At 44.4% G+C, this 17,558-nt stretch overlaps 1 protein-coding gene across 1 annotated transcript in view; it reads left to right on the plus strand.

Moving 5' to 3' along the window:
- Positions 1 to 14,386, plus strand: part of TRPC4AP (transient receptor potential cation channel subfamily C member 4 associated protein) — a 1,405,828-nt gene extending 1,391,442 nt beyond the window's left edge. The window contains exon 19 of the mRNA XM_069652258.1: positions 11,712 to 14,386. Coding sequence (XP_069508359.1) covers positions 11,712 to 11,849 — 138 coding nt within the window. The 3' untranslated portion in view covers positions 11,850 to 14,386. The remainder of the gene's footprint in view (positions 1 to 11,711) is intronic.
- The last annotated feature ends 3,172 nt before the right edge of the window (positions 14,387 to 17,558 follow it).

Here is a 17,558-nt window from a genome sequence, read left to right on the forward strand (position 1 = left end):
TGATCCGGAGGAGCGTTTGACCTATGGACTATCAACTTCAGCAGCCTTTTACCTTGCAAGAAACCATGTCTGGCCCTTTTGACCCAGGGTTCAGTCAGATTTTCACCTGTGGCGATCTGGTGTTGCAGGCTGTTAACTTCCTGCTTCCTTGCGCAGTACTCCCACACCGCATGGAATGTGGTGGCAGAGGCAATTGACAACCTGGGCTGGAGATAAATGAGGTATCTGGTGGAGTTAATAATTTAATAATGGTAGTGAAGCTGCTAGACAGATCCTCCAGTCTGTATCAAAACAACAGATTGTGTGGCCGGCTCCACAGACTTGGGAACTGTACTCCGATGGCATTCTTGAACGTGTAAAACTGGGTTTACGCCTGATGTAACATGCTAAAATCCTCGACATGCCCTTGGAGGGGGGATAATCTTTTTGGTGTCAAAGCAGATTAGTCGCTTGAGAAATTCAAAATATCCAAAGCCAATGCCATGTTTCTAGAGCTTGCAAACCAGCAACCTCCTACTTCCTCCACCAGAGGGTGGTGTTTTTGGTCATTCACCTCATTTGTCCCCAGGGGTAATAATAATAAGGCCTCAGATTTCCTTTGGCAAGCAACAGAGGCACTTCTCCTTCCTGGTTGGCTGTAGAGCTGCACCCATGGTCAATATGTTTACCGTTATAATTACCCACTTGGTTCAAAACCCCTTTAATTGGACTGTGTTCGATGTGGGTGAGGATTTCCCTATTTGGCCCATGGGCAAGTTTAACATGGTTACCCATGACCAGATCCTAATGGACTTTGAAGACACCTACTTTTATGGACCAACACATACCAAATGCATAAAGTACAAGTGGTTCATGATTTGTAAATTTTGTAGTTGGTACTCTTACAACGTGCGATCCGCAGAAAAAAATCAATTTTTTGAACAATCAATTTTCCAGTATGGTTTGATTTGTTAGTTTTTGTATGTATCTGGTTCTTCATGTGTTGATTTCATACATTTAGTCCTTTGCATTGTCCATATTGCATATTTTCATTTTAAACTTCCATGTATTAGTTACATACACATATATACACTTCCAAATTGCGAATTGTCATCAAATTAATAATCTCCCTAGGTCAATATACTGTGAAATCCTTTCCGTTAGGGAGCCTATCCCATTTATGATGGGTCTACACGGTGGAAAATTCTTGTAGTTTTTATGCATTTTCGGAAGGAAATATATAATGGACATAACTGGTTTAGATATGTCCATATAGTTTGTTTCTTCTTCTGATAGGAGTCCAATCTCCTCCCAGTTGTTTACCATTTGGTGGCATTGGGCTTGTAGAGTTTTGGTCGGATTGTTTTTTTAACACAGAATAACATTTGATGTCCCTGAGTTGTTTGGTACCGTCTGCATTGTAGTCTGCTCTCTGCATGAGTACTATGTTCCCTCCTTTGTCTACTGATTTCAAAACAATATCTTGATTTTTGGAAAGATGATTGATTGTTTTTATCTCTGCTTTCGTGAGGTTGTATTTCAGATTGAATTTTTTATTTTCTAAATATTTTTTTCTTAATTCCTTGCTCACTGTCTATGGCATTGTTTTCCATCAGGGTCGGTATGAATTTAGATTTAGTTTTCAGGTGTTTCCTCTGATTGGAAGGGATCTATATTTTGTTCTTCCATAGATTGGTCTAAAGAAAAGTCTGCCTCTGTTAGATTCATGATGTTAACTGATCCTTCTGCTAGTTCCACAGTGAGGGGTGAGATTTCTTTGATATTATGTTCCTTAGTTTTCATCGGAGTTTCTGCGAAATATTTTTTTTAATTTCAATTTTCTGCAAAATTTGAAAAGGTCTACTTGTGACTGAAAGTAGTCTGCTCTATTTGTAGGACTGAAGTTTAATCCTCTGAGTGCTGCTGTTAATGATTCATCCACATCATGTTTGGATAGATTCAGGACTAGGTTTACTGGTTTGCTCTGTTGTCCCTGTGTTTGGATCTTGTTTGCATTTCTCTTTGTCCAATATTTTTGTTTGTTTGATCCTCCTCTCTTCCCCCTCTTGGTTTTGTGAAACGGGTTGTAGTACTTCTGCCGGTATTTTGATTTAGGATTGCTTTCGAGATAGTTGTTAGTTGAGTATATGATCGATTTATTAGTTTGTCTTCAGAATTCCTCTGAAAAAGCGAGGCCTTGGGAATCTGTGGATGTGCTTGGTTTGGTGCTACAAATGAGGTTTGATATTGTCTCAGCCACAATATAGGCACTCTGTGTGCTGACCCTGGTACCTTAAAACAAAGTAGCATAAATGATTCGCTCTAGGAGAGGAATAAAAGCTGACAGAGGCTGAAGAATCAGATTTTCAAATACAAGTGGTTCATGGTTGGTAATATCACCTACCAGTTTTCAGTCCTGCTTTTCATCCTGTCCTGAGCCCCCAGGGTTTCCACCAAGTCGTTGACTGTGACTGCTGCTCATCTCCGGAGGATATTGATGCATGTTGCTCACTACATCGACAAATGGCTCATTAGAGTATGCTCTCCGGCACTGTCGGTCCAACTGAACCACTTTTTTTGTGCTGCACAGATTGGGCCTTTCCCTCAACTTCAAAAGTCCTACTTCACACTATCTCACCCTCTAGTACACCAGAGTAGTTCTGGACACTGCCTCAGACTCTGAAGAGCATGTCCCTGTAATTTCCCTTCCATCTGACCAGAAAAATGAATGTTGTCTTGGACACTTTGAGCTGGCATTCATTAGTCTCCCACATGTGTGAGCTTTCTTAGGACGTTCTGGACAAGGTCTTTGCATGTTGGGGGATACTTCAACTGGACCGCTTTGCTTCTAGTGTCAACCAGAAGTGCAAGTGTTTCTGCTACAGGATGTTTTTCCTTATAGGTTCTCTGGCGTACACATTGACTCCACTGTATAGTGAAGCTTTGATTTCCCCTCGGACTTCCATCCAGTTCCTGTCCTCCGACTGGTACTCGGGCGACTGAAGATATTGGTGTCCAACCTCATCCCAATCTCCCTGGACTGGATCTTAGGACAAAGTACCCAGATCTTCAGCAAATGTCCATCCAGCCCTCTTGGAACCTACAATGGAGGATGGACCTACCCTCCCCATCATGGACAGGGTCCTTTCATCTGAGCAGACTCATCCTCCATACTGAGTTGCTGAGATGAGATACAAGGAGTGGGACTTGTTTGATGTTGTCCCAGATGTGCTCTTTTCTGCCAGAAAGCTACCAATTAGATCTATACTTTCAGGTGTCATAGGTTCTCTGGCTTGTGCTGAGAGAATTCTTTGAACACTTTGTCTTGCCCAAACATTTTGTTATTCAGTTTTCTGGTTTTCAAGCCACACTAGGCCTTCCGCTTGGTACTGTTAAGAGATACCTGGTTGGTATTTCGTTCTTCAAGAGGACCTCCGAACAGGGCCTTTCAGGTTGTTCACCCATAAGGTGATTTTTCCAGTTTGCCATCACTTCAACAAAGGAGCGAGTGAGCTCCAGGCTCGTTCTGTTATGCCTCCCTACCACTTGCTCTCAGCAGAAAAGTTGAACTTCTGTTTAAGGCTGTCCTTTTTTCCCAAAGCCTTGTTCGACTTCCGCCTATCACAGAAGATTATCTTCCAGTCTTCATCCTCCTACCTCATATATTTGAGACAGACTCGAGGAGTCATCGTCTGGGCTACTAGTGCGCTCTCTGCCATTGTATGACTCGGATGAGGGAAAAAGCAACCTCCCCTGGGTCACTTAACATTAACTTTGCGTTCTTAAGTTGGGGATTGGTGTCATTAACTTCAGCTAATATGGATTGGTTCTGCCTTCTAAATCATAATGTCTGTAATAATTAGTGCAACCTTTTCCCTTATTTTGCTCGTGTTAGGTTCAATTCTAACAGTACTCACCTTGGATCTGTGTGGTGATGTCCCATTTTGAACACCTGTCTGGGATTGTGTACTTTTATGTTTTACTTTAATTTTAGTACTTTGACATAATCCGATCTTGATAAATGTGTTTTTTACATCCTTTTATGACAATCTAATGCCTGACAACGTCGTGTTTGCTAATTGTACTTTACCCCAAACCCATGAACTCCTTCATTGAAGCCTTACTTACTTATCAGCCTTGTTACCAAGGGAGAGTTTGGTTGTACATTTGTGGAGAAACATAGCATTTCCACACTCATTTTGGACACTCAAACCCCTACACCAGTAGAGGTCCTGAAAAACCACCTAATCTAATGTAATACGCCAAGTGTAACCTCAAATGTGCTAATATTGCAGTCGCATTCCTGGTTTAGTGACCACATGCTGAAGGTCTAACTTTGAAGGTGTTCCATTATTTGCCAAGTTCAACCTTAAGCATCCCCTTAATTACCTCATGTGCCTGGTAAGTCACACTATATAATGTATGGTTTTACAGGTGTTGTACTCCAATGCCAAAAACAGCCACTATTGTCATGTTATCTTACATTTGGAGGTGCTATATGTGGAGTAGGATGCATAGCCCTTTATCATACCGTGGTCTGAAAAGACCAGATGAGAGCCAGGGCAATGTTTGCAGCAAAAATTGTAATTGAGGCACTCTAATGCCAAATACCATAATAGTCCTTGTATAGTCGCTTTAGTGGAGCTTTTATTAATTGCTTTCTGTTCAATAATAGGCTTTCTAATGAAATCCAATAATAGGCAATACACTTTGTGACGACCTAACATGTAACATTAACAGATCCTCTCCCAGTTAACTTTCAATGTTGAACCAGTAGGACATTCTCATGTAAATTGAATTAAACCAAAAGTATATAAAACTCCATGCCAGTATAGGAAATCTATTGCAATCAAGGCACACAGAGTATTCGTCTTTTAGCAAATTGCATTGCCAGAAACGCACAAAAGTCAGGAAGAATGACTCAGCACTAATGTGAATGTGTTCATGTGTGTTTGTCATTTACCTATTCCCCTAATCTTCAAATTCTACCTAAACCCCTGCCCGGAATCATCCGCTCACACAATCTTGCGTGCTACAACTATGCAGAAAACACTCAGATCATCCTAAAAATTCCCAAATCTCCAAGCTCCGGCAGTCCAAACCTGTCATCTTGCCTCTCGGATATTGACCATTGGATGATGACCAACCACCTCATCCGCATCCCTGGGAAAACTGAAATCCTAGTTGGCAGGCAAACAGTCCTGCTTCCCCTCCGAAACCGTGCCTCAATCCCTAGGACCAGCCCCAGCAACTTCAAACATGGTAAAAAACCTTGGATGCTCATTGGACACAGACTTATCCCTCACCCAACACACCACATCCTGTTTGGAATGGATTGTGTCCTCCAACGTATTACACATCTTTGACATGTAATGACCACAGCTGTGCACTTCGGAAACTTTTTCGGCAGAGGGCGTCCTGCGTAGATGGCGTCGGGTCAATGTCCCTCAAAGGCCTAGTCCAGGGCAACGTCACAGGATGTTATAAATGGGACGCACGGCGCCCATAGCCTCAGTTCATTTTTTTCTGCGAACTTGTTAACTTGTGAGTCTTTCTCTTCGACCCCTCCGACTCCGCGGTCTGGCTTCAAGACCTGTCGGGACTGCAAGTCGAAAATGTTACTTACCGACCCCCACTGCATTTGTTTGTGGTGCCTGGGCGAGTCACACGACAGACAACTGCTCGAAATGCCAGTCGCTGATTACCAAGTCCTTGCAGGAGCGGAAGGGGAAGCTCCAGGTAGGAAGGGGCTTCTAAGCCTGTTAAGTCCCGGACTTCCAAGTCCAAGGGGGTTTCCACCGACAACTAGAGGGGCGACTCTCTGCGTTGGAAGGAGTCCCGGGGTTCTCGGTCCCGGAGTGGTTCCTGCCACTAGCTTTCCTCGTCCCGGCACTCTAGGAAGCATTGTCACCAGTCGCCTTCCCCGTCCTCCTCGGAGGATGGAGCCTCGAGGAAGGTTATCTGCCCTACGAAGTCCTTGATTCTGGAGGAATGTGCAGTGTTTAAACAATCCATGCTAGTGATTTTTCAATCGCAGGGCACAGGTCTGGTCGCGTCTTCTGACAAAGCCGGCCAGGATCGGGCTTGCACGCCTTCGGGCTCGGGTACACGACGCAACTCGCATCGGGAGCCTTCAATGTCCCATAAGGACAAGGAATCGGAGAGTCGCAAGAGACTTGTCTCTAGGTCTAGGTCTAGGTCCTCACCTCCAGCGAGACCGCAGCAACCTATTGAGTGTTCGGGGCCGGCGTCGATTAGTTCGGCACTGTGTCTGTGCGATTCAGATGTCGACGCTTTATCGTCGTATCAGCCTACGCACCATCGCCACCTGTGTCGACGCCGAAGCCTTCAGCGATTACGACGTTGAGGTTGTCCACGCTCTCAACGTCGAAGCCTGCAGCGCTATCGGCGCCTTCTGGGATTTTTTCTCAATTTGCCATTGGAGCACCTGGATATTATGGGTCCTCCAAGGAAGGCTACGTCACAGTCTGTTCTATCCCCAGGCCTGGGTTTCAACTCCCTCTGGATTAACTTTTAAGAAGAGGAAGAAAGTTCTAAGGTTGAGGAACCTGGTGACCTTGATGATGATCCACTTTTTTCTGGAGACAGTCAGTTGGAGGAGTTGCGGCAGACCCTCCATGATGCCAGTGGGTTGGACACTTCTCCGGAAGTGGAATTCGGTAGGCCTGAGCCTGGGGCTCATGCAGAGTCTTCGTACAGGAGGCTCAAGGCGAGGGTCTTGGAGTATTTGGGCTGGTCCAGTCCTCCTGAAAACTTTGTGCAGGATGATCTAACGGACATATTAGATCAAGGTCCGTCCTCTGACCCTGTTTAGCCATTTCATCTTACCTTGCAGAAAAGGGTGGCAGCTGCCTGGCAGTCCCCGGAATCTCTTCCGGCTGTTAATAAGTCTTTAACCAAGAAATACCGCCCTTCCGTTAGCGACCCAACTATTTATCTACTCACCCCACTCCCGAGAGTTTGGTGGTTCAGGCGGCTATGGCCACCTTTAGGAAGGCGGCGTACCCTACCATCCCTCTGGATAGGGATGACAAGTGCTTTGATGGTTGGGACCGGAAGGTATTTTCTGCTGGGAGCATGGCCCTGAAATCAGCCAACACCACGTGTGCCTTAGCAAGGTTTTCACACACTCTTTGGAATTGTTTCCTTGGCGGCTTAGCATATTCCTTAGGGGGACGAAAGGGATGGGTTCCTTGCTCTCGTGCTGGACGGCAAGGATGCCATGTGCGAATCCCTTCAGTCGGGTTTGGATATGGCTGACGGTGTTAGCCGATCCATGGCTACGAGCACCGTTATAATCAGATTTGCGTGGTTGCGGAAGTCGGGGTTTGCTCCGAATGTGCAGGCCCGTCTTCTGAACATGCCCTTTGATGGTGCACATTTGTTTGACAGCGAGGCTGACGAGAGCTTTGAGAGGTTGCAGACCTCAAAAGCTGCAGCAAAATCTTAAAGCATTGCAGTGTGTCAACCTCCGCCTTTTCATCCTAGGGGACAGCAGTGGAGGGGAGGTTCCTTTCATTACTACTCCTCCTTTGGTAGAACAAGAGGGGCTGCCAGTCAAAGGGGCCAGTGAAAGAGTACCCGTGGTGGTCGGGGAAATCATGGTGCCAAAGCCGCTCAGACAGCTGCCTCTTTGCCTTCAGGCACTGCCGCAGCCGCTCCCAAACAGTCATGAGGCCATGTCCCATGGTTCGCCGGTTGGGGGCAGACTGTCTCAGCATCTCGAAGAATGGCATGCCATTACTTCAGATGCCTGGTTTCTGGATACCATAGCCCACGGCTATTGCCTTACCTTCCTTCAGTGGCCTCACAAGAACCCACCAGGGAAACTCTTTGAAGCTTCCGGATCCGCTCCTTGCGCAGGAGATCTTGAGCATGCTGCAGAAAGCCGCTATAGAACTGGTGCCTGTAGCGGAGAGGAACAAGGGTTGGTATTCCCCTTTATTTTTTGATCCCAAAGAAAGATGGGGGATTGAGACCCATCATGGACTTGCGTTGGTTGAACAAACTTCTCAGGAAGGACAAGTTCAAGATGGTCACTCTGTCTCAAGTCCTCCAGGCCCTTCAACTTCAGGATTGGTTGGTGTCTCTGAACCTCAAGGATTCTTACTTTTCATGTGCCGATTCATCCCGCACACCGGAAGTACCCGAGGTTTGCGCCTGACGACTCGCACTTTCAGTTTGGGGTCCTGCCGTTCAGATTGACCTCTGTCCCGATTGGTCATTCCCACTGCTGTACGCGTTTCCTCCAGTCCCCGTCATTCCTCAAGTGTTGAGGAGGTTCGGTTCCCATATGATTCATTGCTCCGGATTGGGCCAGGAGAGCTTAGTACCCGGAACTTCTAGAAATGTCCGTCTGTCCTTCACGCTGTCTTCCCTACCGAGACTGGGTTCTCTTTTTCTCGGTTGGTGCACAATCTCGAAGGCGTAGTCTTGCAGCTGCAACCCCCAGCGAGCTATTCAAGGTGGCATTTTCTGACCCTCTTGCGCGAGGGGGAGGGGTCAGGTTCTCCATCTAGAGGTCAAGACTCTCAACCTTCACGCGTGAGATCTGAAAGGTTGAGGTATAAGTATTGGGACCTCCCGGATGACGTGATGGAGGTGTTGCTTTCGGCCAGGCGGCCTGCAACAAAATCCCTGTACCGTTGGTGTAAGTTCTGCGACTGGTGCGAGATCACAATGTTGATCTTTTCAGTGCTCCATTCCTATGGTTTTGTCTTTCTTAATTTCTTTGGCCCACAGGGGCCTTTTAAGTGGGTACCATTAAAGGTTACCTGGCGGCGCTGTCTATCTTTAAACGTTCGTCTGAAGAATGTTCTTACTTAAAGATTCCTTTGGTTTCTCAGTTTCTTAAAGGACTGACTAACGTTTTCCTGCCGTCCCCTTTCCAGGTGCCGGTTTGGGATTTAAATTTGGTTTTGAAATTTCTCATGGGTGCTCCGTTTGAACCTTTGCACTCTTGTCCTTTGAGATTACTGTCCATCAAGACTGTGTTCTTGGTTGCGGTTACTTATGCTCGTAGAGTGAGTGAATTGCAGGCACTTTCATCTAAGCCATCCTTTACTGTGTTTCACAAGGACAGGGTTGTACTGAGAAGTACGTCCCTCCTTTCTATCGAAGGTAGTTTCTGAATACCATTTGATTCAAAGGGTGGTTCTTCCATCTTTCTACCCTCCTCCTCATCCTAGTAAGGAAGAGGAGCGACTCCATCGGTTGGATCCTAGGAGAGCTCTGAGCTTTAACAATTGTAGGATGTCCAGGGTCAGAGTGGACGAACAACTATTTGTAGGATATGCTGAACACCGTTTGGGCCAGTCTGTTTCCAAACAGACCTTGTCCAGGTGGGTTATCCTTACCATTACGGAGTGTTACCGATTGGCGGGTAAGGACCCTCCTGAAGGGTTGAGAGCTCATTCCACTAGGGGCGTGGCTACTTCCACTGACCTCCAGCGGGGTGTTCCTATTAGGAATATTTGTGATGCAGCTAGATGGGCTTCCATTCACACCTTTGCAAAACATTATTCCCTGGATGAAATCCATGGTCAGGATATGGCCTTTGGGAAGGTGGTTCATGAGTCTGCAATCTAATTGGGTACTCTGAATTCTTTTGCCTCCTCCATTTACTGCTACTGCTTTGGGAGTCTGTCAAAGATGAGGAATACGTTGGAGGACACAATCCATTCGAAGAACAAGTTACTTACCAACTTGTAACGTGCTTTCGACTGGATGTTCCGCCAAAGGTATTCCACTTCGCCCTCCCAGCCTGCCCCTTAGGAGAATTTCCTATGCGATTGCAGCTTCAGTTTCTGCAAGGCTAAGTACAGTAAAGCAGGCATGAGACTGGTGCCACACGTTCTGAGGGAAAAACTTAAACTGAGGCTACAGGTGCCGTGCGTCCTATTTATAACATCCTTTGACGTCGCCCTCGACGGAGGCCTTCGAGGGACATTGACCCAAGGCCATCGACGCAGGACGCCCTCGGCCGAAAAAGTTTATGAAGTGCACAGCTGTGGACATTACATGTCAAAGATGTGGAATACGTTGGAGGAACATCCAGTCGAAAGAACGTTCCCAGTTGGTAAGTAACTTGTTCTTCTTCCATCTACGGATTCTCGGGCGTATTTTCCCCTTACCTTACCTATCCACACCGCTTCTCGCCCATCAACTCCATCATCCTGTCCCACCTAGATTACACAAACTGCCTCTACCTCGGCGCTCCAGCGTTTTAACTGAGGAAACTCCAAAGAATCCAAAATGCTGCTGCATGCCTGCTCATTAACCTGCCTCCCAGAGAACACATCAGCCCTACACTAAAAGTCCTCCATTGGCTCCCGATTTGTCAACACTACTTTTAAAGCCATGTGCATCACCCACCGAGCCATCCACAACACCGGCCCCGAATTCCAAAAGGACAAAATCCTGCGCTACCAGCCCTCATGAAGTCTCAGATCTCGCACAGTATATCGCCTAGTGCTCCCACTTCACAACTCCTCCAGGCTGGGCGGATCCTCGTTCTCCATCCCGGAACTCCCCTACCCCTACATATTGGCAAAGCTGAAAATCGCCTGAAATTCAGAAACACCCTAAAAATCTGGCTTTTCCCAATATCCTATTGAACCCTCCCCCTCTCTAAACTACATTGCTGAACCCAACATCCCTATACAGCAATTACAGCACAGATGCCGGCCACGTTCGCAGCGGCCCACCTCGACAAACTATCGCCTCCATGCACAACAACACTACTACCCGATAAATACAGCAGGGAATCCGGCAGCATTCGCTGAGGCACACCGCAATAAACCTCACTAGCCCTCGCTGCTCAGAACTCGCTCCAGAGAGACCATGAACAATGAGACCACACTGTCCACATTGGACAATGAAAAATAACTCTACAGCCGAACTACACTCAAGTATATGGTACGTATACCTTAAACCACCTCTGTGGACACAGGCAGCAGGCACGGCCAAACATCCATGCACCATAGTATGCAGATATCGCTATGCCTTTCCGGTCTAGCAGCGCACATAGCCATCCATACTGAAACCCCTGCCGTACCTCAACACCTCTGCCACTAGTATACAGCGACCACCAATGAAAAGGAAATTTGGTACAACTGGGCACACATCGAATCTTCAACAATAGCACTCTATCATAAACCACCAACAGCGCCCACCCAAGTGCCTGACCTTTGGACTGCTTAGTGAAGCCGTGCCAGCCACCTAAGTCGGCGAAATGCACACAAGCATCTCTTAATTTAAACTCTTAGAATCTCCACCAAATTGACTGCGGTCACCGAGGGCGTTCGTATCACAAAGCGCATTGAGGCCATACAAATGGGGAAAGAGCGCTATAAAAATAACCGTATACCATACCATACAATAGGCATACCATTAGTTGTGGCTCTGCTAGGTGTTACTGAGCAAAAACCTAAAAGGAATTGATGCTTAAATGCATGTGTTGAAAAAAGGCTTAGCACTGTGTGGTACTAATATGTAAACTGTGTGCCTGGTTGTACAGAATTTATCCAGGCAGTGGTATCAAACCTTGATATATCGGCATTAAGAAGGGCTTTCATACTATTTAATAACTCCATAATAGAACTATAATGAGAATGATTGGTATATGTACCCATCAATTGAGGGAAGATTTTAATAAAGGAGTGCTTTGAAATTCTGTAACCAAGTAATTTTTTCTCCTCCTCTCTCCACAGAGTTCCTGTATTAGTTTTAGCTATTGGAAAGAGACTGTTAATGTACTGCTCAGTCCTGACAGGACATCCCCCTGTGCCATTATTAGCTACATTGATGAAGCATATATGGACCTTGAAAGAGAATTTTCTGAGGAGTGATTTTTTTCACTTACGCTTCTAATGGACAAAGCTTCGGATGGTATATCGTATACAATGGATTTTCAGGGATACGCAGTGTTGTGTGTGTGTTCACGCTTGGAACCATGGAATGTTACTGCATCATTAAGACCTTAACCCGCATCTCGGATGTTCTCCAATATTCAGAGGAGCAGCCCTTTGAAACTACACTATGATTGAGCAACATATTCAGGGACACGTGGGGGGTGGGATACAAATTCTACTGCTGAATATTTGAAAAGATACATATATATCTGTCTATATATGTGTATAGAAATATATTTTTGGATCTTTAAAACATTCTTGAAATGCAGAACCGGCAGAACCATAAACTTAATTTTTGCCATGTCTGCACCCCCATCTTGTCACAGCCACCTGCAATAACTTCTATTATGAAGATTGACAGCACAGGATGGAATCCCTCAACCAATTCAAGATGGCCTGTTCGGCCGGACAAGTGTTTGCCACACTTTTCAGCGGACTAGTTCTTTCTTCTTCTTTTCCAAGATGTTTGAGGAAATATGGGCGTATAAGCGGAGGAAGGACATTCATTGAAAGTGTGTGTGCTTTTAATTGTATTGAAATGCATCTGTGTTTCATCTGTTTTTTATTTGGCTGCTACTGTTTTTTTCTTAGACAACTTCAATATTTTACCCTGGGAGTGTAACTGCTCTGACTTTAATTTTGCGTCTTTTGTTTCTTCGTGTGTTTCTTTGCTATTAATTATAGGGATGGTTGTTAAAATGCTGGTTTGAATGAGACATTGAGTGTTTGCAAACAAAATTCCTGTCAATATTTAGTCAATTTTCTCCTTTTCCCAAGATTTCTTTTTAACACACTAGTAGTACACTTTGGCCTTCTCACATCTGATAATACATTTAGGAATCGCCATATGCATTGTTCTCATGCCATGTTCTATAGTGTTTTTAAGCAGTAACTTCTGCATACTCTATAACTGGAATTCGGTAAACTGTTTGGCACCTCATTTTGCAAAGACAATATTGGTGTAAAGAAATGGCAGTTTGAAATATGTGTATGAATTGCATCATAGCCTGCACAGCGTTCTCTTCCTCTGACATATGATTTGCACATGAAACAGGGATACTGGGGTTGAGTGGCAGAGGCAAGTATTTCAGTCGTAAATATTTGAATAGTAGTACAAACGGGCAGTAACAGACTAATCATTCAATAGACCAATGCCGGTGCAGGCAAATTGAGAAGGCCAAGGACCTTTGTGTTGAAGTTGCAGGCTTTTTAGCGTTTTGCACAGTCCAGAATATTATATCCCCTTAACAGCAACACACAAAAGGTTGCAAAATTCTTACCTTATTCTAAATTTGTGAACGTTAGAGCTATATATGTATGCATGTGTGTTTGTGTCTATACAGATGCATGTACACATCCAGATCACCTCAACCATGCAATATTGAAATGTTACTTTTCTTGCCTCTGCTGTTGATTTTGATGAAACTGCCTCCTTAGACACAGATACATTTGAGAAAATGATAATTCAAATATTAGTCATGAAGCTGATTGCAGCTCATTGCTGCAATATTTTAATGATCATTTTCTTCAATGCATTGGTGTGTTGGGAGGCAAACATTTCAAAGCCATCTCTGCCAAGAAGCTATGAATTTAAGACAGAGGGGAATTCCCAGGATTTTTTTTGTGATATTGACCCATGATGTGCTGATATTTATGCTTCAGTTTACATATTATAACAGCAGATTATCTGTGCTGTAAACGGTTTAAGGGGTTGCTGGGAGTCTAAACGTTGAAACTGTAATGATTAAGTATGTAGAGGTTTTAACCTACAGAAGTCTGTGTGCAGTGCAGACATGTTTTGCTTAATATTTAAGCGTTGGAGCTTCTCCTTTTTGGAGCATTCCATAAGATACCAGCCCATACAAAGTCAAATGTGGGTTATCACTGGTGTTTCCCAAAAGGTAAGCGCTCTAACACTATTAGAACCTGGCCCTAAACTACTTAGGGTGCGGCATGAGTATAGGAAATGGCTAGCAGTGACTCAAGAGTAGGAGTTCCAACTGAGTTTTTGGTGCTTCTACATATTTTCTGCTAGACCTATCTTGTGCTTTGTTGATTTGTCTTACTGTTCAAATTAATGTATGCATTAAATCGTGTCATTTTTCATCTTGTCCATTTAATTTACAGACAGGGAAAGCTTGTGAAGCTTTTGCTAATCTGCAATCTTTTCTTTCTTTGCTTTCTTTGATTTCTGGTATTTTCGTGTCTGCAGTTTTGGCCACATCGGTATTCATACACAGGAAATTAAAATGTGTGTTTTTGAAAATCCTGTGTTTATTCATCTTTCACCACAAATGCCTGACTGTGGGCTTAGAAACTCTATCTCCGTTCTTCATCAGCAGCTCTTCTTTTTGTTGAATTGGTCTAGTTTTATTTTTCCCATTTTCCCAGGCATTTGTTGATTTCTTGTATCTTTGCATATTCCGAACTATAATGGATGTACATTAAAAAATAAACAGATGCTTCTAACTAAAGGTCTCCCTGTGAACTATCTTATTTCCATTTGTTTGAATTCCACACATCCCATTGTATCGCTCGCTTTGCAATTCCACAAATGTAATTTGAACTTTGCCAACTGATAACAAATCTAGATCTATAATTAGAACATGCAGAATGCTTTGAATGAGGGTGCCAACTGCTTAAAGAGGCTTTCTCCTATCTGGCCAAGCAATATCGCTGAACTTCAGAACCAACAAGTATCTATTCGAACTTCCTTGCTAGCTGCAGGCGTAATGAATGGATGCACAGGGCTGCACATAGAGAGACTTAAGATAAAGGATGATAGTGTGCGACTACTTGGATTGCAAGTATGGAGTTAGCGAAATGGTAAATGGGGCAGCATAGAGTGGATAGGTAGGTAGAGTTTGGTTTACCTAGGTAGGCAGTTTCCTTTGCTGAGACATATCACTGCACACTCCTACATTCACCCACACAATCCTCACTCATTGGTACATGTTAGGCAAAATGGTTGGATGACTGGTGAATCACTTGTCATAACCAGGCATATCTGTCACTCATTTTTGTGCCTTCTTGCTTAAAGTGTAACCAAATACAAAGCATGTGCATTGCACAACACGTTTTGTAGGTGTGGCCTTTACTCACTTTCCCAATTTAGGTATGTTGCACAGGTAAATATTGACCAGTGGTTCTCAAGAAACAGCTATACTTGTGTGCAGAGCTAAGTGCTGCTCAGCAACTCAATCATGCTGTTTCTTCTGCAGTTAAGTCCTGGTATGGGAGGTGGGGTCCTAGGGTAGAGGCACATGAAATAGACAATTAAAAGCCATTAATCGGGCCGGATTTAGTTTTCATTCTCCATCCTAGCTGCCGTCCTGAACTTGTGCATTTATGATATGTTGGAACGTGAAGTCCCACTGTCGCATGTCTTCCTTTGCAGGTATGGCCTAGTGGTCGATCTTAACTCTCATGCTACAACAGACTCTGACTCAATGTCTACATAGGACAGTATATTGGCCAAGAGATCAACTGACAACTCGAAGCTAAAGTATCAGTTTACTTTCTTTTTTTGGATACAGTAGAAAAACTTGGAATTGAGTTTCTCTGAGCCCACGAGATGGGGATTTGGGATGGGTACAAAAGACAATTAATTCCCTCTCTCCTGAACACATCTTCCTTTTTGGCATTAAACAGGCACTTAGTCCTTTGTTTGAGTGCCCCCCACATCTTTCTTGGAACCGTGTGGTCGTCTTTGGCTTGGAATGTCAAGATGTCACTTTGGTCTATGTGGACCTGGAATACCTGGCACTATAAAAGGTTAGGCATTAGACTATCACTGCTGTTGGACCCAGGGATTAGTTGGCTTCCCCCACACTGTCTGTTTCACATGATCAAATAGTTATTCTTTCAAGCTTTCAGCTGCAAACCTGGCACCCCTTCACCACGATGATTCTGCTTCGGCTTGAGATTCGGGGGTCTCTTCCTCTTTTCCCATCACTTTTTTCCTCTTCTTTCGCCCTCTTATTCTTATTTCTCCTCTCCTTCTCTTTCCGCCTTCCTGCCTTTTCCCTCCTCACTAGCTCTTTTGGTTTGTTCTTTTTTCTCCTTCTCTGGCATTCTTGCTGTTCTGCCGTACAGTTCAATCCCTCACCTCAACTCTCCACCTTTCTCTCATCTCTGAACTCTCCTTTAATTGTTATGCTTGCCATGCTCTTCTCTCTTGATTTCTTCCTCCCCAACATTGTTCTAAATATTCTCTACTTTCTCTGTACCCCTTTTCGATCTTGCGCTCTGTCTCCTCACAACCTCCTGTCTTCTCTTCGCCTTTTTGTCCCTCTTCTCTGTCCTTCTCTGGCCTCTCCCTCGCTTCCCAAATCCACAAACCTTTCCACATTCACTCTTCTGTCTTCCACCACTGCTCTTTTCTCATCCTCATCACTCCCTGTTCATTTCTCTCCATGCTCCGCTATTCTCTCCACCTCTGCTTCTTTCTCCCACCTCCTAGCTTTTCGCTACCGCCTCCACCTTTGCCTTGCTCTTTTGCTCTGCGTTCCTTTCTTTCCAGACTGACATGCTCCAAACCCCACCTCTCTTCTCTTGACTCCCACTGTACTTGTCAGTCAGAGTTTCCTTTTATCCATGCAGGTTTTCATTTCCTTCCTTAAATAAGTGTTTTCCGCTGTGATTGTTGTGTGGGCGTGTTATGGGATTGGCTGGTACTTAGTTCAGCTGCAGGATTGGAATGTAAGAATACTCAGCTGTCCACTCCTCCAACCGACATATTAAAACATTCAGCAGCCATCTTTAATGTACTTTCAATGCAGGGGAGTTCATTGCTATGTCTTCTGCTTGAAGCCTCTTGCTCTCTGCCATAGTGGTTGTCTGTTCCGGGTGAGCACTAGTAAGTAGACCAATGGTCCCCAGACCGCTGGGTGAGTTATGCTCTTGAGCAGTTGTCTTTTAATTAAACAATCCTCTTAGATGTCCCTGTTGATGACACTGGGAACTGGATGTTGTTAGTCTGCCTTGTTTTCATTGTTCATATTGTAACCTACCTTTATGCTGCTAAGCGGGTGGTTGGTGACACTGTGATGGAAAAAATTCATACAAGGCTATGATGGGCTAGGAAGCCTGCAGGTTTTAGTGGGGCCTGCATTAAAGAGTGAATGGTATTCTCCTGGGTGTATGTTGAACCAAGTCCGATCCCCTCACCTTAAACATGGCCCTGTGTCACAGGCGATAGCCCACAACTGCTGGGTGCTGTTATTCACCAGGCAAGCCGCTTTCTTTATTTCCAGTGTGTTACTTTATCACAACTCCCTAGTACGATGTAATGATACTCCTGCCACACAAAATCTGAACACATCTCATTAGTTCACGTTCAGGTACTCATGTTACATCAAACTAACTATAATGTAGCATTTGCTAGCAAGCACATTACACAAAAAGAGTCTGTTTAGTTCAAACCTAGTGTTCTGCTTTCTCAGAGCATGCTTGAATGGCATTTCTGCATTCATAGAGTTACGTCAATATTGATGTCCATATTCTATGCAAAAGGTGGCTTCACAGTTTTATGTACATTTTGACTAGACACTCATATATTTTCTAAATCCTCTTATTCTAAAAATATAATAGACTTTTCCTTAGTGATTTGAATATGGCAAGAATTAGTCATTTCTTTGTGTTCAT

This window comes from Ambystoma mexicanum, chromosome 3p (assembly GCF_040938575.1).
Source record: "Ambystoma mexicanum isolate Mex_15411 chromosome 3p, UKY_AmexF1_1, whole genome shotgun sequence".
Classification (NCBI taxonomy): domain Eukaryota; kingdom Metazoa; phylum Chordata; class Amphibia; order Caudata; family Ambystomatidae; genus Ambystoma; species Ambystoma mexicanum.